General features: G+C 37.3%; 1 protein-coding gene across 7 annotated transcripts in view; it reads right to left on the bottom strand.

Moving 5' to 3' along the window:
• The window catches only part of PLCB4 (phospholipase C beta 4), a 392,492-nt gene that overhangs the window by 155,729 nt on the left and 214,484 nt on the right, over positions 1-22,279 (bottom strand). For 5 of the 7 annotated variants that reach the window (XM_054574035.1, XM_054574037.1, XM_054574036.1 and 2 more), the window contains one exon: positions 3,454-3,552. In XM_054574035.1, the coding sequence (XP_054430010.1) occupies positions 3,454-3,537 (84 nt within the window). In that variant the 5' untranslated portion in view covers positions 3,538-3,552. Of the gene's footprint in view, positions 1-3,453; positions 3,553-3,626; positions 3,802-3,821; positions 4,005-22,279 lie in introns of those variants that run through there. The other 2 variants (XM_054574039.1, XM_054574034.1) reach the window with 2 other exon arrangements.

Here is a 22,279-nt window from a genome sequence, read left to right as displayed (position 1 = left end):
TGGATATCAAAGGAAAGTCTGGAGTTAGAGGCATTTGGGTTGCATGTGTTTTAAAAAGCACTGTGTTTCTGTCCTCTGCAATACAAAAATCTCTATTTAACAGATTTCCTAACAAGCATTGCTTAGAAACAAAATATATTTTGCATTTGAGTAACTTCTAATCTAAGTCAGATAAAAAAAAAACAGATTCAGAAATGGTATGGGTATATAATCAGAGTGCACATTGCAGGTTGCTATAGTTTCTGAAATTTTGGGTTCCCTCAGAGAAACCCCTTTGTAATGCAGGAATAATAAAATAAGGCTTAAATACAGTTGCACTGATTATATTTATTGACAAGATGTAATTTTAAAACCATGGCTAGTAAACACTTTTTTCCTGACGCAGTGGGTACTCACCTACTTCTCTGACTTCTTTGAACCAATCAGTGGGTCACAATATTTACCTGATCCTTCAGGCCATTATGATAGTTGTCATATGGTGCAGAAGGCATTTATGTCCCGTCACACGTGGTCCCTTTGCCGTGACGTTTTTGGGAGCCTCAGGTTATGTTTTCTCTAATTCTTGTTCCTCCCGCTTGCTGCCAGCTGTCATTTCTCACTGCTGTTTACATACAAACTATAGAAACAAACCTTTTTTGTTTATTTTGTTGCCTTGAATATTTTAATGGCCGTGGGTCCAAAGAATTGAGTCTTATAGGATTGGGAAATAATAAGAAAAACTAGCTACAGTCCACTTGAAATACTACTTGGTTTTCTGGTTTGATATATTGTTATAAAGAGATTTATTTACTTTATGAGGTTCATTTTTTAAGTTTTTGCTTAAACTAGCACTTAACAAAGTTGAAAGCTTAGCTAGATGTATTTCATACTTGTTCATGATTTCTTTCCTCCTAGTTTTACCTCATTTTCAGAGGAATCTGGGAAAAAAGCCAATGCCTTTAGAAGCGCAAGTAAGCAGTATTTTCTAAATGTTAGTTGTGATCATTAATAACCAAAGAAATTCATAAGAAATAAAAAATGATTCCATGATGATGAACTTCCAGCTCATCAAATCATATTTTACTTTATTTATCAAAGAAGGACCTCTTTCTCTAATATGTTTCTGCTTATATCATAGTAGTAGAGATATTCAAGCAGTGGTAACACTGAATCACTTCAAAATGACCTTGTATGAGTAACTGGAAGCCACATAGTATTTTTAAATTATCCTACAGTTTTCCAGAGCCTCGGGAAACTGCCTTAGAAACCACAGATCTTTTGGGACACTCTAGCTGATTCAGGGAGAGGTGTCTCTCATCAACTCAGAATGAAGGGCAATGGACATCAACTTGCTGGCACTGGTACCCAACTTAGGCCTGGCTTACCTGGGATAAGGATTTAGAAGTGCATCTAAGCTAGCCCTTGGTTCTCTTTGGCAAGGTGTATAAAGGGGATAACAGCAGTCAACTGCAACAAATTTACTTTGCATTAGGCTTGAACTATATCAGATTATTCATACTGGTAATTTTTAACTTAAAATATAAAAATATATGGTCTACCCTAATATTTGGAATCTGTTGAAGTACACAGGGGTACTAACATGTACCTCAAAAATTACCAAGTCCCATCACCATTGCAATTATCAATAAAATGAACAAATCAAAAAAAAAAACAATCAATAAAACCAGACAGAGTTGGAATCAATTGTGTCTAAAATCCCCTTTGATACTAGATGTCTACGGTGAGTTTAGCAGTTGAAGGCATTCTGCTAGTCCCCAGAGAGAAATAAGCAAAATATGGCCCTTGACCTAAAGAAAATCAGAGTATAGTAGAAGAGATAGAAACATTAAATAAAGACAAATGCAGTGTAATAGATGAAAGGGTAAGTTAATAGTAGCACAAAGGAGTCATCAGTTCTTATTGAATGTGTCAAGGAAGATATCAAAGAGGTGGAGAATTCCCATCTGGGTTCTGAAGGATGAGTAGGAGTTCACCAGTCTAACGAGGAGGAACAAGTTTATTTCAGAAACAGAGGGCAGCATACACAGAGCATGTAATAGAATAGTTTATTGGCAGAACTAGTTTTTATAGCTAAAACAGAGACTATGTATAGGAATTTGGTAGGAAATGAGGTTGTAGAAATAGGCCTGAGCCAAATTATGGAAGGCCTTGTATTTCATTCTGACATGTTTCCTTTATCCTATATTAGCGAGCCATGAAAGCATTTTAAATAGAGGACAAACAGGCTCTGATATATACTTTCAAAGGGTTACTCTATGATCACAACTATGAAAGAGAAAAAAAGAAAAAAGAAAACCATATAGAAAGACTAAAGGAAAACTGCCAAAGAATTAAAAGTGGCTGCATCCAGGTGGTGGAATATTATTATTTTTTTCTTCTGATAACAGAATGCAATTAGCTGTTGCTTTCTGAGAAGTAGTAAAGTTTCAGTCATACAAATAGCTGTCATTTCAAATGCTTTAATTCAATACAAAATATAGCAACCACATTGGGAACCGTAATTTGCCTTTCTCAATTTTGTTTACTCACAAAGCAACTATGGGATAAATCTAGAGCATATTAATGATGCACATTTTGGAAAAACAAAGTCAACAAGTACTGAGTCACATAAACACACAGATGTCATGCAAAGGCCTGACAGTCTGAACCTCTGGGAGGGCCACCACATACATTCAAGTGACTGTGAAAGGAACCAACTCTCACTCTAATGAAGTCTTCACAAGTTTTACGTTTCACCGTGTCTTAGAGGCAACAGAGTTTCACACACACACCCTTCTCCAATTCGCCTCAAATTCAAGTACAATCTAAGAAAAACAGGACATTTAAAATGCTAAGGAGGCTTCAACCTACCTTCTTCAACCTTCTAATCAGATTGGGGGCCGGAAAGCCCCCGCCTTATGAAAAGCCTGAGCTAACTCGCCACCTTGCAAGAACAATAAATGACAGAAGCAGAGGCATATAAAGTTTAGGTCAAGCTGTTCTGTATCAATGAAACCAGCAAAGCAAATGACTAGCGTGAAGTCCAATCACCATTACATTTATAACAAATAGGAAGTTTTATGTGGAAAGCCTGCCAAAAGCATTTCATTAAGCAAAAACTGTTCCTACATGAAACCCATCTGTAAAACGAAGATAATAATAGCAACAACCTTATAAGGTTATTGTGAGGAATTAAAGAAAACACATAAAATGCTTTAGAAGGCTGTCTGGCACACAGTGAGCTCTCAATAATTTATAGTATCATTATCATTACATCTAGCACATGTTAAGTACTCAATAAATACAGTATTACTATCATTATTATATCTCATACCTTGCCTCTTTCCAACTATTCCAACTTATAAATTTCAAAGATGTTTTTACTTCTGTCAAAGACTACTTACTCAATCCTGTAATTAAAACGAAATAATTATAAGGATGTTTTGAGAGAAAACATTAATAACACCTCTTTACCTCTTCATATCTGTCAAAAATTGCTCCTTCTTGCAAAAAGGAAGGAACTTCCTTCTGCCAGTTGAATTCGTAAGGTTTGGCCATGGTTATATTCAAGACCTAAAAATGAAAATGAGTATCTCATTATTATACAAATTTAAAAACAAGCGAAGATCAAAGGCTAATCACTTTACGTGTCTGTGAAAGCTTTTCTTCATACACATGGAGTAAGTACACAAATTGTCTTTTTTCTTTCTTTTTCCCTTCATCTGACTCCAACTTCCCGTCTCCTTGTCTCTAATCCTGGAGAAATAATATAATTAAAAAATACCAGAGGCGATCATTTCTGAAGTTTCCCCTCCCTCTTCAAATCATATAAAATAAGATACCCATTATCAGATGGCATCAGATAAAAGAAGGAAACCACACACTGAACCCTGTACATAGCAGAGGGCTGCTGCAACGCCTGCACGGCAAGCCTGGAGGTTCATGCAGCAAAAGCGCACAGGGTGATGAACTGCAGAATCAGGTGGAAGTAGCTGGAATTTCTCATCACCCTTGGCCCTCTCTTCGGCCTTTTACAACTCCTCCTTACTTGGGCCACTCAGGAAACAAGAGAATGTCTGCTTTCCAGCAAAGACTGAGATTATAACTTTGAAAGAGAGCCCGGGCATTGTTCAGGGTTGCTGCTTGCACCTAGGAAAAGCTGGATGTTCCTTTTATCCCCCTTTCTTAGCATTGTGCACTGTGGTGTACATTCAACAGCTGCAAGCAAGTCATTTTAAATGAAAAGGTGGGCACCCACCAAGAACTGCCAAATACTTAAGCAACACCAAGAACGTAGGAGATACACATCAAACACAGTATGTAGAAGGACTTATATCCAAGAAAACAGAGTTAACAGCACCAATAGCTTTGGCTTAGGTATAGCTGATATCCTGAGAGGGAGGAGAGAGTGCATTCTGTTCCCAAAACTAATTAACTAGAAATTCTAGAAATTTTAGAAAAGATTGTTGAAATCAAACTTTTAAGAGTCATAATTTTTTAAAATGTAAAGAACTATAACAGCTATTAAAATATGAATTATAAAGAGAGCTCAGATGAAGTTGAGCCAAGGAATTCTAAAAGAATACAACACACAAAAAAACAGGATGCATGACAACAATTTAGAGAGGCGGAAAATGGAAGCAGAAGGTTTAACAGCCATATACATATTTTTCTCTCCATCTCTACCTATCTCCATTTCTTTCTCTTTCTCTATCTCTATCTCTATCTGTCTCTACCTCTATCTTTTCTTCCTTTTCTCTTTGTACCTCAGATACTCTATACACATATAACACTCTCAAAATCTAATCATGATTAGGCCATAGAGGAAACCTCAGCATTTTTCAAAAGGCCGAAATTATGATCACCATACTTGTCAATCCAAAGTGGGCCAACTTAAAAATTAATGACAGAAAGTGTGTGAAATCTGTACACATAAGAAAAAGAAAACTTATGCACATACTCCCAAATAATTCTTGAATTAAGCAGACTAGTCAAAGCAGTAATTATAAACTTCTTAGAAAGAAATGATAGGAACATTATGCATCAAAACCTAGATATGTTTAAAAAAACCCTAGAAATGTAACTTGCAGCCAAAAATGGTACAAGAATGATCAGGAAAGTTATTTATGAATATTTATATATTGGATAAAAATTAGGCTAGTGTTGGGGAGAAAGAGAGGTATAGAAAGATGAGGGAGAAGGATGATGAGGAAGAAGCATAAACACAACATTCACAATGAAAAGTGGGGTGTGATTACAAAAAGGAAAAGGTAAAAACTATAAGAGAATACTATGTATAACTTATCAAAATATTTGAAAACGTAAATAATGTGGAAGGTTTTCTTTTCTTTCTTTTTTTATACATTTTTTAAAAAACTTATTTATTTTTAGACAGAGAGGAAGAGAGAGAGAAAGAGAGGGAAAGAAACATCAATGTGTGGTTGCCGCTAGCACACCCGTACTGGGAACCTAGTCCGCAACCCAGGCATGTGCCCTGGCAGAGAATTGAACTGGCGACCCCTTGGTTTGCAGGCTGGCACTCGGTCCATTGAGCCAAACCAGCCAGGGCAGAAGTTAAAAAAAAAAAGCAGTTCAAAAATGCAGAATACTTTAACAGACCAAAGATCTAGGTAGTAATTGAAAAAATAATAGAAGATTAGGCCCATATGGTTTTACTGGTAAGTTTACCAAATATTCAAGGAAAAGGTAAATCCTGTGTGCCTACCTTTTTAGGACACACAAAAAAATTAAAGCTACTACCCAACTCATCTCACAAGTCCCATTATCAGATCCTGACAACACCGTAATGGGGTTAATGAGAAACCAACCAACTGTAGAGATGGTTATCTCTTACAGAGAAAAATTCTAGCTAAAATATAAACAAATCTATGCCAGAAAGTTATTAAAAGAATAATTCAAAATGCTTTAACACTGAAAACAAATCAATGTGATTCACAATGAGATTAAAGAGAAATTGAAGAAGTAACCCTCAATAGCCCTGCTCCAGGTTTCCCATCCTCCGTGGCGGCCTGTCTTGGGGTGGGGGAGAATATATTTTTCTTGGACACCCCAATTTCTGGACCCCATTACATTAATTTTCCAGGGAAAAGAGCAGTCCAGGCATTTGGAAATTTACCAGTGAAGGCGATTCTGAGAAGCTACATGGCAGTTAGCCATGTGATCCATTCTGTTCATACTTGTACCTTAACATATGTTTATTTTCCTTAATATTCTTTATACCTTTATTAGGCTTTAAAGAAAAAAAAGAGAAATATCTAGTTTATACGTATCTTGACATATGTCACAAGATAAGGTACACCTGAATGTGAGAGGTCTTTAACACATACAAAACAGGAAGCCACAGAATGGTATGAATAGTGTAATACCATTTATGTAATCACACACACACACACAAACCTACATATTGCTCTAGGTACATACATACATATATATATATGTAAATTATTTAAAACCTTTGAAAGAACCTTCCAAATTTATGACCCTGCTTAAACTTCTGGGGAGGAAATAAGGACCTAGGCTGAAAATCAAAATCTCTTTAGTGTTTACCTGCAGCTGGATATTTTTATTATGGGAATATATTCTTACATTATGTGTGCTTGTGTAAATAAAAATATGCAAATTTCAAAAAATGTTGAAATCATACAGATAGGTAGATTCATTATTCTTTAGTCTCCAAACAATTTAAAGACGATGAAGAATATATTGGGTCATGTTTCAAGGTAGCTTTCTCATAATGGCCACCATTGGTGTTTGAGGAGGAACTTCTCCATTACTTATTACTGACCAGTTAAAAGTTGGTGGAAGCATGAAGGGCATCCTAACCAGGTCAGCTAACGTGGGAAGCAGGCCTCCATTCATCAGCTCCAAGGCCTCCCATGTAAAGCTAGGAAGATGAGCTAGGATGCAGAGAGAGTGGGAGAAGGGGGAGGTACTTTTCACCAGTCCATCCATGTGTAGGTTGGTCCCTGTCTTGCTCCCTCCTACAATGACGGTAACTGGGTTTCTCTTCCTGTCTTTCCATCTCCCTCTTTTCTCAGTTTGTCCTTCTCTGTGTCTTTCCATTTCATTTCTCAGTGTCTGTCTGACACACACACACACACACACACACAGAGTCTCTTCACACAAGGCAGCATAGATGCAAGCGTCTATTGCAATGATGTGCATTCATGCCTCCAATGCCATAAAACAGATCTACAGATAAAAACAGACATACACACCCCCTCCATCTGTTATGAATATGTTGTTCAGAATAACCAACTACAAGAACCCAAGTATGTACATTAAAGACAGATGAAAAAAACAAAACAAAACAATATGGCAGCCTCCCTGGTGGACCAAGACTGTGGAGAAGAGTGGGTGAAAACCTGTCTTCTGCAGACCTTTACGTGTTCTCACTCCTGCCAACTATGCCTTTCAATATTTCCCTTTGGTTTTATTTTAAAGGGAATAGCAAGCGACAAGAGACTTCTGATATAAAAAAGGTCATGTTAAAAATGAAAATGTAGAGGGAGCTTGTATCAACTTGCATCATGTTTCATTGGCTAAACTCTGATTTCCCCAGGATCCTTTAGACAGAGGGGAAAAGAGAGAAAAAAAGAGCACACAACAAATATCCTCAGTATATGATGTTTTTTAGACTCCAATACTAACCTTACTACTAAAACATTCATCTCTACCTTGGGTACCAATTTCATCAAAATGGTCTTATTATGTGAAGGGCTTTGGTAGAGGCTAATGGAAAAAGGAGGGTGATTTTGACCTTGATCTCTAAAGCCTTCTGCAGTGGAGGTAGGAGCTCTTTTTATTGCTTACTTTCTCAGAGCTTTTGGGGTTCTGAACAAGGTAAAAGGCATTTTTGCAAAATGACCCTGTGTTTCCCCCGTTATAAACTAGGAGCTATTCTTCTCAGTGTCTCTGAAATACTTCCGAGGGCCGGTCGTTAGGGGCAGCAACTGGATTACTGTATACTGATGGTACAACTATGATCTACAGACTAGAAAAGGCTGACCCAGCCAATCGTGTTTAACAGCAGTTTGATCCAGGTAATTGATTTTCAAATGGGAACAAATGAAGGTGCATGTTGTAGTCCAACTGACTCCAGAGAGAGTTAAAGGGGCAGTTACTTCTTTTAAAAGGGATGGAATGGGGGTCTGGTCACTCTATAACTACATACTTTTTGCAATTATCTCAAAGCCCCATATGCAGCTAACTAATTTAAAAATAAACAAAAAGCAAACAACACTTTTACTGGGTCATGCCAAAGGTTCCTCTTCCAAACTCTCTGGCTTTCCTTCCAAGGCCTCACTCACAAGATACTTCAAGGTTCAATAGCCTCCTCCACCTCCTAGAAGAACACCACCTCCTCATTCAGAGCCCACAAGAAAGGGCCCTCCTCCTTCAGGGACACGGAAAGTAGAGGAGAATTTAGACAAAGAAGGGATATACGAGTATAATTTGGCAATTTTTCCAGGGTAAACACCTTAAGCAGCAGCTGGAAGAAGGCCAGTGTGCTTTTCAAAAGTCTTATTGTTTTTAAATTCTTATGCAACTGGAACGGATTAGCTATTGCACTGGCTGCAGAAGGGAAAGTCTCTGGACTGCAGAGCCTGACAAGGAGGGGACAAAAGAGGAGAGTCCTAAAAGGCCTTGTTTCACAGCATTGGCAAAACACTCCTTCGAAAGAAGATGACAAGAAACTGGAGGAGTTTGTAGGAGGACAACAAGGTAAATCAAGTAGGTTGTTGGGGACGAAATATTCAAGTAGGACATGTACATCATCCATAAAGGAGGCCTTGTATCTATTCATTCATTCATCCAGCCAGTTGGCATGAACCAAGGAAGAGGAGTTCTGTTTGTTGGCCTACTCTGCTATGCACATCTTTAAATCTGCTAGGTAGTCTTTAAGATTTACCAGACCACCTATCCCAGATACGCTGGTTCAATTACTGAGTCAACTCTGCCTCCTTAGGCCAGCTGGGTCAAACATTGGCAAAGAACTTTTTGTTTCTGGATATATGCTTCCTATCCTGGTAGGCAACTGACAGAGGGAAGTTCATGAACTCAGGTGTGTTTAAAGTAGGATAAACAATGGTCCCAAAAAGATCTGGATCTCTGAAATCTCTGAGTGTTATCTTAAATGGTGAAAAAAAAATCTGGAGATGCTATTAAGTAAAGGGTCCTGATATGGGGAGATTATCTTGTGACATCCTCATGGGCTCTAAATGCAATCACAAGTGTCCTTTAAAAAGGGAAACAGAGGGAGATTTGACACAGGCAGAGAAGGAAGAGGCAATGTAGTCACTGAGGCAGAAATTGGAGCTATGAGGCCACAAGTCAAAGAGTGCTGGCAGCCACCAGAAGCTACAAGAGGCAAAGAGTGGATTCTCTCCCCCAGCCTGGAGGGAGTGTGGCCTTGCAGACACCTTGATTTCTAAATTTTGCTCTATAGAACTGTTAGCTAATAAATTTTTGTTGTTTTTAGCCAGTACTTTGAGGTTTGTTTTTTTTTTTTTTTTTTTTTTTACAGCAGCCCAAGGGGAAAAAACACATTGGGCCAACTGAAGCTGGACATCTTCCTAAAAGGCCTAGCAAGTTACCAAATCACTCTGAAAAGGAGTAGGCATAGCTCTGCCTTGGAGGGATGGACATTTAACATACATCTGTTCAACTGAATTGAAGACAGAAAGAAAAGTACAGAATAGAATGTCACCTAGAAATGAAATCAGGTAACTCCTGTCCTTCTATTCCAAAGCCCATTTGAAGAGCAAAGATATTTCTACAGTGTACCATACCCCAGGATTCAGATGTCTTTTTAACAGTTTTGCACCCTTAGCAATGAACACAATTTTAAATAAAACTTGTAGCTTCCTCCAAGCCAACCAAGGCATTTTCAACTTTTTGTTTCTGTTTGTGAAGAAATGAGTTTGTTTGAAAAAGCATTTGCTTCCACTTGATAAGCATATAACATTCAAGTAATAAATTTATAAATTTTAAGGGTAACTTCTATCTTTTACTTTCACAAGTTCCATAAGGAATTAATCCCTTCCTCATCCAACCATAAAAATCCCATTAAATAACCCAGAACCTCATATGACACCATGATGAGAACAACCAAGATTGTTTTCCAGACACACGGTGTTGAGATAAAATTTCCACTGACGAAAAGTCAAGCGGATTCAAGTGTCTTGCTCTTCAATCTTTAAATAAGATATCTTTATATTTCTAAAAACTGATGGACAGCTAGGTCAGATCATCCAGAGCTTTTAAATAAACAGCTTTATTTCAAGCACAAATCTAATTTGACACTGATCTATAGCACCATTAATGACAATTTTCCCCATTTGCTAAAAATACCTCCATTTTCATTAAGCCATTAAATAACCTTTTAAAAATAATATAAAAGGTGTAAGATTAAGAAAATGATAGCAGTGAATGCTATTAAGTGTTGGGGGTAAGGACATTCTTGTATAGTTTGGTGGAAAAGAATTTTGAAATATACTTCTACAGCCTTGAAATGTCCATATTTTTGATCTAGTTATTCTACTAGTAGGATTTATTCTAAGTAAATGTATAGAAAATCTATGTGGTAAAATGATACACTCTATTGTGCTATTTATGGTAGAAAAATATTGTCTTTGTATAAGCCTCACTAAGCAATTGCTTAAATATACTATCGTATTTAAATATTCTGTGCCCATTAAAAATAATGCTTTCAAGGATAGTTATTAGCTGAACAACAGCAAATTTAGACAACAGCAAATTTAGAAGTTTCTAAAAATATTCACAACCCTTGTCAAGAAATTACAAATGCTCTGAGCATACTATTAAACAAGTAAAAAATTGTCTGCAAGAATGATCCACATTTTTATGTGTTATATACATATTTCTTATACACATACAGATATGTATTGATTGATTGATTGATTGACTGAGGGGCAGGGAGGGAGAAAGAAAGGGAGGAAGCCCTGACCAGTGTGGCTCAGTGGGTTGGGTATCGCTCTGCAGAGCAAAGAGCCGTAGGTTTGACTTCCAGTCAGGGGCACATGCCTGGTTAGTGGGTTTGGTCCCAGGTTGGGGGTGCCTGAGACAGGCAACTGATCAATGTTTCCCTAACATCAATGTTTCTTTTCCTCTCTTTCTCCCTCCCTTCCCTGCTCTCTAAAAATAGATAAATAAAATCTTTAAGAGAGACACAGAGAGAGAGAAACATCGATGTGTGAGAGAACCATTTGCCAGTTGCCTCTCCCACACACCCCAAACCTGGCCTGCAACCCAGGCAGGTGCTCTGACAGGAATCACTGGCGCCTTTCGCTTTGCAGGACAACACTCAACCAACTGAGCCATGCCAGTCAGGAGGGACACACACATTTTTTAACAGGACAAAACATATACAAAATATAAGCAGTAGTTACATCCCAGTAACAGAATTTTAGGTGATTTTTATCTTCTTTATTACTTTCTGTATTTTAAAACATTCATAGTGATTTTAATTTTTATGTTCAAGAAAAATGTTCTCTAAAGAGAAGATATTAAAAATATTATTTTATTTTTCTTGACATAAATCAATTTTTAAATACTGTGCATGTTTTCCAACACAATTCCTGGCAAGAACAAACAACAGGAAGAGACCGATAAAGCTCTAAAATGTTCTCCTTTTCCTTTCAAGACTTAAAATCTTAACTACACTGGGAGCCTTCACCTATACCAGTTATGACTAATTCTTAGGAAGCAGTTACTTAATAACACTTACTAAAACTTTGGTATGAGCTCTGAAACCTCTTCTATCCTTACATTTGAAAACAGAACAGATTTTGATGGCACTGGATTCAGTCTTATTATGAGTTTTGAATTACAAAAAGCCTAAGACCTTTGCAATGACAAATTATTAAATTTATCCTATGTACACAATAAGTACATTTATTTATCAATAAAGCACCTCCTGATTTAAAATAATTTTCTGGAGTTTTTATAAAACACAAACTGAACAGGAATAAAAGAAAACACCAAATATCTGAAGTTTGTCCCTCTCTCCATCTTAACAGTCATCATAATTAGGAGGCAAATGTAACTTTCTTAAAACTAAAACAAATTACAAAATAGATGAGTGAAAATATTAAAATTAATTGCCTTTATAAATTTATTAGGTGATATTTATGATCACTTGCAGTTTTCATGATATCAGAATTTTACAAAACATGTAAAAGATGCTTGGTTATGTGGGATATTCAGGATCAGTTTAATTTGACTATAGCGAATAACTGTTCACATAGACTTCAGTCCTAATGACCAATTTTCAAAGAAATTAGAATCCAATGGAGTATAAAGTTTCCCAAGAAAGGAACTCATTTGGTTCAAAAGATTGGATTGGTTGTTTGTCTGCAGTATTTGCCTTGGAAATGACATCTGCATTTATCTGCGAACGCTCCAACATCCTCCTGAGCATGTTAAATGGCTGAAATTGCATTAGAAGTAGTTGTCTATGACTGGAGTGTTCTGACCTGACTATGCCTTGCTTTCACCTCTTCCTTGGTTGTTAAGTCACTCTGAAGGGTGCAGGCAGGGCCTGGGTTTGGGAAGCCGTCCTGGGGGACCAAGGCGGAGAGCGGCAGGGCCCGTCTCCCTGCGTATGAGGTCTTCCAAGGTGCCTTATTCCTAAATGTTTAGTAAGTCCCTGGCTTAACAGTATTTTGATCTTTCATAAACAGAAGATACATTTGCATATTAATGAGTTTTAGAGTAGTGAATTAGACATGACTGCTAAAAAGAAATTTTTGTTTGATAGAAAGCAAGATGAGTCAACCTTTAGAACATAAGAATATATAGTGTGTGGTAGAAACCTGGAGAAAGAAATATATAATTTAATTGGTTTTTTCTCTGACTTCATGTAGTAACAAAACTGTTTCAGTGGTTTTTTTACATAGTATAAAAATTCTGCAAAGTAAAGTCATCTGATTTGTTTATGCCTCTGAAGTAGAGCACTTGTGATTTCACTGACTAAGGGGCACAGCAAACAGAAGGTATTTTATTACTACTCAGTATTTAAGATAAACAGAGTTAACTTCAGCAGCCCTGAGAAATACAACCCTACTGAGAAATAAGACAAATAGGCAAACCTGGGATACTTATAAACAAAGGAGTGGATTTTTTTCTTTTTGTCAAAAGTAGAATTTGTCACTGTTTTCAAGACCAGAACTAAGAGAGTATTGGGGATTGTGCACAGTTTACCATGCACAGAACCAACTTCTCCTAGAGCAGTAGGTGTTATCCCTATACGATAAGGTTCAAGAGAGTTCAATTCTTCTCACTCCCACAATAAGGGTTCTGGTAAGGTCTGGGGAAATAGAAAACAAAATGGCAACAAGACAGATTACATAGTGTTTTAGGTGGAGGTCAGTCATAGATTACACAAATAACTGTCTTACTTGGACTTTGTTTCACGGTGTTAATTGTGCAGCTAGATAGAAGTCTGGGGCTTTGTCTCTAGAGACCCAGGGGTTCCAAGGTGGGAACTAGGAGAATGGGGGCTTGGTCTGACCTCAGCCTTACTTTCTATCTGAAACATCCTTTGAGCTATTGATGGTAAAAGCCAAGATAGGGGCTCAAACCAGGAGCACAGGAAAAAAGGCCAGGGAATATTTAGGCCCCATGGGCTTGCCTGAGATCAATGGTTCTCAAAGTGACAGCAAACATCATCCAGGAAACATCAGAAATGCACAATCTCAGGCCCCACTCAGACCTTTAAATCAGAAAACCTGGGGCAGAGCCCAAGGATCTATGGTGTATCCTGCTGTCCAGGTGATTCTAATGTCAGCTGAAGTGTGAAAAAAAGTGCTTTGGATTAAATCTTCATCAAAAGGAAAAAGACAAAAAAAAAAAAGAGGAAGAAGAAGAAGGAAAAAGGGTCTTTTGATTTTTAATTTTAGCCTAGGCTAGCTCACCAGGGAAAGAGACTTGATGGGAATTTGGGATTAAAGCTCATGTAAGTAATAAAGACTTGCCATTTGTCTAGAATTAACACTTCTCTCAGGAAGGCAATGGAAAATTGAGGAAATGGAGACTCTGGCCCCTGGTAGTTGGTTTCCAACCCAGACAGAGAGTACTGAACTAAATGGGTAATTCCTCAACCATTTCTCTCAAGCCTTATCCTTAAGGGTTAAATCTGAAAAACCAGTTAAGGGTTATAGGTGATGAAGAAAACAAATAAACGGTGACATAACCGAAAACTCAGTCAACACGTCTATTTAATTTACAATGTAGACATTGCAGTCACCTAACAAGAAACTTTAAGCACTTCCTTTTCTTGAACCAAATCTTTATGCTCCCTGATGACTGTAAGTTATGGATGCTAATATTTCTCCTGAGAACTCAGAAAGAAAAGACTGGGTAAATAAAGATTCAGCCAACAAACTTAGTCTTGCAGGAACCACCACTTACAAAAGAGACAATGAAAAAGATCACATTAAAAGATGAGGGTTCTATAAGAAACATTTCCTTGGCTACACTGAAAAGCAGCAGCATCTCAAAAGATGCTCAAAAAGCATCCGTTCCATTTACATTCCTCTCTCTGGATTTGTCAGACTTGAATCATTGCCCTAAATAAGATAGAATATTTTGCATATTTCTCTTTCCTTCTCACTCCTAAACCTCTCTCCGAAACTTGGTCAGTTCTGGTTTTCCTGTGGGTATCGGCAAGAGTTAAGCAAATGGGTAGGTACCAGTCCTGTATTTCCACTCCAGCACCCTGTACTCCCTTGTGTACAACGCACCATGCTACATTGTATACAGTTGCTTATCTGTATCTACAGGCGGGGATACTGGGAAACCAACCTTGTTGCTTACCATAGTGTTCACCATGCAGTGGGCACCCAGTAAACAATGAATGAGTGATAGAATGAATGAATATCTTATTCTATGGAGGAGCTCTCAACCAAGCCTAAAAGCAGCCAAGGCAGAGGACAATAAACTCATCTCCAGGAACCCAAATGCACATGTGTGTACCACTTTTTTGTGTACCCTCTCTCCCCTCCAGGATTTTGAAATACTGTTCCCAGTCTCGTGTTTCCAGCTCATCCCCTGCTGCCCCCTGGTGCCAGGATGGAACCCAGCCTGTAAAACAAGTCTCCACTCTTCACTGGGTTCTGCAGCCTCGTGGGGCCTATGAGTTACTTCCTGGCTGTACATCCCACCGCCCTCTGCTATGTTCAGCCCTTAGTTCAAACCTCTGACCACTGATTCTCCTTCAGATCTACTCAGATTGGCACCTGGGTGCTAAGGTGGAGCCACACCCTGGACATGTCCTTATAGGGTGTATGGTTTTCTTATCCACAGAGATGGTCTCTTTAGAGGAGACTCCCTGGGCTGTTCATAAGGTCCTCCTCTTTTCTATGCCCAGTCTTTCATACCTTGCCTTTCCTTTGCCCTTGGACTAGCTCTCCCATAATTATTAGGCAAAATATTACCAACACGAATCATACGTACCAAGAGAGAATGCTATCTTTAGAAGCCCGATTTTATCTTAATTATCTGAATATATCCAAGGAAAGATTTTTATTTTATCTTTGTTTGAATAATCTATCTGAACATTGCCTCAGGCATATGTATGGAATAGACTGAGGACTGCAGGATGTGACTACAAAAACAGGGAAACTGCTTTGGCCTAGGAGCAGGCACAAACTCAAGGGCTTGAAGAATTCTTTCTTTTAAAAACTACTTTCTTATTAAAATAAACATACACAGACAATGGGCTCTTAAATTTAATCAAGATTCCTGATATTTAAACAGTCTCTGAGCAATTTTATAAACAGGTCTTTGCTATTATTATACAGGAGTCACAAGATGAGGATAAAGTGTAAGACCATGGATGCTGGAACTGAGTCCCGACCACGAAAAGGAGAAAATACAATATTTTTCCTTACGTTTTGAGCTAAAAGGTACCCAGAGTGAACAGCTTTTATATGTTCATACACACGAGAGTACCACATGACTTGAAAATAGCTTGTGGTCAAAGAGATGTAGCTTAAATAAACTTCAAATCTCACACAAATTCAATGACCTCCTCACTTATATATTAGAAATGTTTCACCTCCACTCTTCAAAAGTTTAAAGGAAGGATAGAAATGGAACTAATATATTGAGAAAAAAATTACATGAAATTTAAGGTTTTATAAGGTTGATTTTTTTCCTACTCATGCAAATTCTTTTGTGTGTGTTGGTTTTTAAAATATATTTTTATTGAATTTATTGGGGTTACATTGGTTATTAAAATTATATAGGTTTCAAGTATACATTTCTATAATACATCATCTGTATATTGTATTGTGTGTTCATGCAAATTCTTTTTAAAAATCTCCGTTTCTTTTGTTTTTTTAATGCAAAAAAATCTAATTATTCTGAAAAGAAAAAGAAGCAAAATCCTTCACCTCAATTCATTTATAAAAAAATTGTTATCTTGCCAGGTTTTTTGTTTTATTTTTTCCAGGTGTGGCATCATATAATTAACCATTATTTTTAATGAGGCAGAAAACTTCCTGTGTGCACTGGTTTATGTAAGTGTGACTGCACATAAAAACTAGGTGTACCTATTAGAATATGTGCTGTCGTTGGCTCTGTCAGGCAGACCAGCAGGAGATGGAACATTTCGTCTGCTTCCCTGTCATTCTCCTAAGAAATAACCATTTATAATGTATAACCAATGTTCATACAATCTGAAATAGGTCTTCTAATGTGACACTAGAAAAGAGTATTAGAATGATCCAAATTTTACGGTTCTATAAGTAATTTGGCCACACCTTAAAAAATGGGTCTGACTTTAATTATATATAACATCTGTTCCACAATTAATATTAAATTAATATGACCTATTCAGCCCGCTGGAATGGAAACAGCAGGGCAATCAGAGATGGATGACCTGGATTCCAGCCCCAGCTTTGTCCCAACTACTTGTATGACCTTCAGGAAGCCCCTTAAGCTCTTGGAGGCTTAGTTTCCTTGTCTGTAAAAATTGGAGGACCAAACAGTCATTTTTCTAATCCCTTCTAGCTCCGATCAGTTTGATTAAACAGTATTTGGGCTCCAAATAAACATAGATGTTATTTAAAAACTATATATATCCTTCCCGAAATATGTTTTACTTCCTAAAATGAAAACCACATTCAGATGGCTCCAAGTAAGATTAAAAACAATGCAGTACTATTGTGCACTGAAGAGCAAATGACAGGGTAATGACTCGGTGACATTTCTAGGACAGCTCTTCAGTATCAAAGCAGACTTTCAAGATGCCAAACACTTGCCCAATTCGGGTAAGGTCAACAACCTTCAAATAATTGTTCCTTTCATACAATGTGTGCTTTTACTGGATTATTTTTCAATGTGTTTGCTTTCATTGCTTTTATAGACACTGAAAAACATCCCTCACTCTAACAAGGCCCAGAGGCAATGGGAAGGATATCAGGGGTCAGAGAGGTCGGATGTGAAATGATTCCCAAGAGTTCCAGTTGTATTTTATTTTAGCAAATGTCTCTAAATTTTAATTCAAGCCAGATCAACAGGGTGGGAAAAAAGAGAGCAAAACGGAGCTTCTTTAACTAAATTCTCTGCCCCTTTGTTAGTCAAGCCTTTAGTTCCCTCATGTGTTGACACTAATAAGCAGAGTTACTGAACATTGCTTTGGTCCTTGCATCTGCAATCAATTAGTTTGTTTCTTAAAGGGTAAAGTTTGACCCTTTCTGAAATGCTCAAAATTGCAGGCAAGTTTCAAAGACACTAGAGAGAAGTCAATAGCCTGACCTGGAGGCTAGGAGGGCAACATTCTCATCAGGCGAGAGAAGAGGGGCTTCCTGAAGGAACAAAAAATAAAAGTGGCTCCTGGTGCCACTCAGCAATAAATGGAGAGGTTGGGGCTATTTACCGCTGACCCACCCAACTTCCCACAGCTCTCACAAGAGAAAGCACTGAACATCGATGCAATGGCTTACATTTGACCAAGTATTGTCACATACGCTCTTTAAGTTAGAAATCATGCCCCAGCTGCCAAGTGGGAAAAGCCGGCTTGCTCAAATTATGGTAGAATTAGAATTTAAACCTTTTGACTTTTAAACTCTCACTGTCTGACCCTGGTTCCTACAATGAAAGTTCCTCAAGTTCAGCTAAACACTTTGAAGATAGGCTTCTAACCAAGATGAAGGCAAATTGACTCTTCCTAGGATTGTATTTAAGATGCTTTAATAAGAGGTAGTTAAATCAAAACTAAACATTGCTTCCAGAAAGGAGGCGCCTATGTTACTATCACTATCCAATTCCCTACTTCAAACTCACTCGAGGACAGAGAGCTTTGTTACCTCAGCTTTGAAATCGGGGAACGGTTGATATTATCCAAAAGAAAAATGAATTCAAGGTTTCTTTATAGTTTTAATGCTATCCTAAAAAAACTTCAGATTAAAAAGATCATTGTGGCTTTAATTCTTAGCTTTTTTTCTTCAGTATTTTAAATGTCAGAGGAAACTTAATTTTATCAAAACATTGGGATGTAGCCACTTGGTCCATGACATTAGTCGGCCTATTACGGTATTTTGGGATATCTGCGGTGGGAGTTTCGACAACATTAATGTTGCTGCCTCTATTTAACTCTGATGAAATTATAAGTGTGTGTAAGCCATTTTATTTATATATATATATATTTATTTATTTTTATTCTGCCCTAATTGAAACCAACCTCCAAGGTAAAATGGGGAAAAAATAGGATTGAATTATTATCATTACATGAATGATAAATTGGGTTTGTGAACAAAACATCTCATGAAGTTTTAAAGAGAGAAAGGCTTCTAATTAAAATAGATTTGGTAACCTATGTCATACCCTCCCATGGCCAATTTTCTTTAAATAATAAAAATAAGCTTTGCTCAATATCACCACTTCCTAACTATTGGCTCACTGTAAATGTCTCAAAATATGGAATGTACTTCAAATATTCTGTTCAAAATGAATTTTTGAGTAGCTGGGCTTTTTAGTCTTCAAACTCAGTGTCCTTTTACTTCTGATCTTTTTTAACCTTTCTAGAATTTAACTCCCACCTTTACCCTATACTCCATTGATCCTCTTTCCAACTGTGCCTGTTTCTCCCCTTTTGTCCTCCATCCTTTTTGCTGTCAGCAGTCTTCCTTGTGTGACAACCCTGTGGGATCACCATTCTTCTCTCCTCTCTGGAACTGCACTCCTCGCCTCCACTGCTACCCCGTCCAGCACTTCAGATATCCAAACACATCCTGAGCTGAGCTCACCGATACAAAACAACTGCATGGAAGAATGGGTCAAATGATCAAGAATCATGTAAAAGTGGTCAATACAAGATTTTCATGGAGGTTTAAAAACAACAACAACATACTACAGGATAAAAACAACAACAACCTGTTTTTTTATATTAAAAACATCCGAACTTCTGGTGAACACTAACCATAGTGAGCTAATGGTGAAGGGGTGGCTGTTTAAACCTTAAACAACTTAACAAACTAAACAATTTAATGCAGTCTCGGGGAGAATATCTATCAAGGGATTTCACCATCTCAGCAAACTAGTTTAGGTCCTGTCATTGCTTTAGAATATTTTTTATACCTCTGTGACACAATTTTAAGAAGCATATTTACAAAACAGAAAGCTGGTGAAGGAAGTAAAACAATTTAAGCAATAGTTGATAAAACAAGTTTCCAGGGATTTCAGAGATACTCCCAGTTCTTATTACTGAGCGGGAACAGAGGCCAGGAGCCGATGAGCTGGGCAGAGTTGACAACCCTATTGGTGGAGCTGTGTGGCTCAACCATATGCTTGAACTGCCTGTCCAACACCCATCCCCGCCCCCTTCTCACTCGTGGCACGTAACAAAAATCACTTCCAGGGAAAAAGAAGCAATACAGACATCCTGTGTTCGGTCAGAGCAAAAACTATGTGAGAAGGATTAGGGGTCTCAGGAGTGCAGCTTTTGAATTGACACCAGGAAAACGATAACTTATTTTACAATGAAAATTATAATTTTTAAATTTCAGAGAAGATGCTACCAGTCATTTAAGGATTTAGATGTTCCTCTGTTCTTAGAGTTATAAAGGGCCTGTTGCTCTGGGTGAGACAGTATATTAAATGCTCCGTTAATTTCTTTGCAGAAAATAAAGTTGGGTTAGTCCATCCCTAGGGAGGATCTAACAGCCTCTTTCCAAATTCTTCTGACCCAAAGAAACTGAACACTCTCTCAACTTCAAGTGTGAAGTGACATGCATTTTGATATTTATTCTATATAAGACTATTGATTAAAATTCAAGTGGTAAACAGTTAGATGCAGAGTGATCGATTGCTTGGGAAATGCCTACTTGATTTTGCATTGGCAAATAGTCTTGGAGCTAATAAAAAGCACAGCTACCTACTCCTTAAACAGACTTCATCTTGTCTTTGATTCGTGTACTGGAAAGAGATGAGCCATCAAGGAGACCACAAAAAGCAATTTAGAAAATAATGATTCACACTGACTACACTTAAGACTTTTTTCTACCCTAAATTAGAACTGATGGAAAAAATTATGAAGTTAAGGCTATGGGCTTCAGAGTTTGGTCATTTTTGGCCATCTATATGACAGCCTCTGGGAAACAAAGAATTTCAATATCAGGATACCAGCCAACACTTTTATTTTGAGAAGCTGTTGTTTATTTGCCAAAAATTCATCAATTTAATTTTATAAACTGGATACGGTATCTTTATTCAACACCTGTCATAAACCATTGTACGCTGCTTTTTAATACATTAAAAATGGTATTTTAATCTTATATACTTGAAACGTACAGATGAAATTTTCTATCTTAACTTCTTTTAACAGCATGGAGATTATTGGAATTGTCAAGACAACAGGCACCTCAGCAGTCAAATGACACTGTGCAAAGGCAAAACATGTCTTTGAAAATTCTGTGCTTGGTCTTTAAGTTATAGTTTAAGTTATGGAAATTACTTTTGTTTGGCTTAAGGAAAGAAAAACACCATAGATCTAAAGAAATGAGAGATAAGATAAAACTATGAAATGCAGAGAAATCACCCATTCTCTCATTCAGGAAAGTTCCCATCACTTCTGCAATTTATATCACAAAGTAATTTTATTAAGGTTTTATGGAAAGGTCACCATTGCATTTCTATAATATTAAAATCTATCTTAGCATACAGAAATCCCACACAAGCCTGAAATATTAGTTCAAGACTAAGTTTATTAAGGTTTTGGCAAGACTCAATATTAACTTTCTTCAAACATTACAACCGTTTTCAAATCAGATAAGCAGCGGGATATAAAACTGTGGCTCATAAAAATACAATCAGGAAAATGGAATCATTGCATATTAGTTCTTAGAGATTAACTTTAAGTGTACTTTAAAATTGTGAGGCTGCTTATCAAAGCGGTTCCTTCTGTTGGCACTTTCATTTCACAAAGGAATCAGACAGAAACATGGTTAAGATCTGTGTGGTATTTATGGAAGTAAATTGATATTTTTAAGACAAATTCAAGTGCCAATAATAACTTTAGTTATATTCACAATCCCTTCCGTCTCCTAATTCCTTCAACTATGCACTGAGTGCTGATTAAACAGAGAAATGCATGGTGTGTCTATACCTGAGACCGCCGAGTTAGCTATCTTAAGTGTTCTAATTCATATATTACAGGAAAGGTGTAAAGTTTATCTGATGAGATCAGGTAGCAGAAAACTGTTATTGGGCAATGTATGAGATGCCTACCATGGGTTAAAAAAAAATCCATTGATAACAAACATGTTGGAAAATTATAATGCTTCCTGGTAAATGGAAAACACTACCTAAAGTTTACAGAGCACCCACAATCTAATCTCATCAGACCCCGGTAGAGTCATTCTTTGACTCCTAGACTAGAGCCCCAGCAGGAGAGTGAAACCCAGTGTCCAGGAAGATGTCATGGAAACCTTCCTAGTGGTATGACCACACAGATCCCAGAAGACATAAAGTCTATATCCACATGCTGATGGCTCGGGAAAATTCCATCCTACTAGACCTTGAGCCCTCTTTCCCTAATTCAGTTCTCTGCATATTTTAATAATTGATTAGAATTCTCTTTCCATGATTTTATGACTCTTGATGATCTCCATTGCATGGTCTTAAAAACTTTAACTCCCACTGAATTTCATGGTTGTGTTTCAACCTAGCTGTAGTACCTCAAGATACATTCTGAGTTCTCTGCAAAGTTGTATATTACTTTCCAAAGCTTAAGTGACAGGCTGCAGAACTGGCA

Source organism: Pteronotus mesoamericanus, unplaced genomic scaffold (assembly GCF_021234165.1).
Source record: "Pteronotus mesoamericanus isolate MK-2021 breed Mesoamerican mustached bat unplaced genomic scaffold, CSHL_Meso_final contig_25, whole genome shotgun sequence".
Taxonomy (NCBI): Eukaryota; Metazoa; Chordata; class Mammalia; order Chiroptera; family Mormoopidae; genus Pteronotus; species Pteronotus mesoamericanus.
This window is presented reverse-complemented; position numbering and strand designations above follow the sequence as displayed.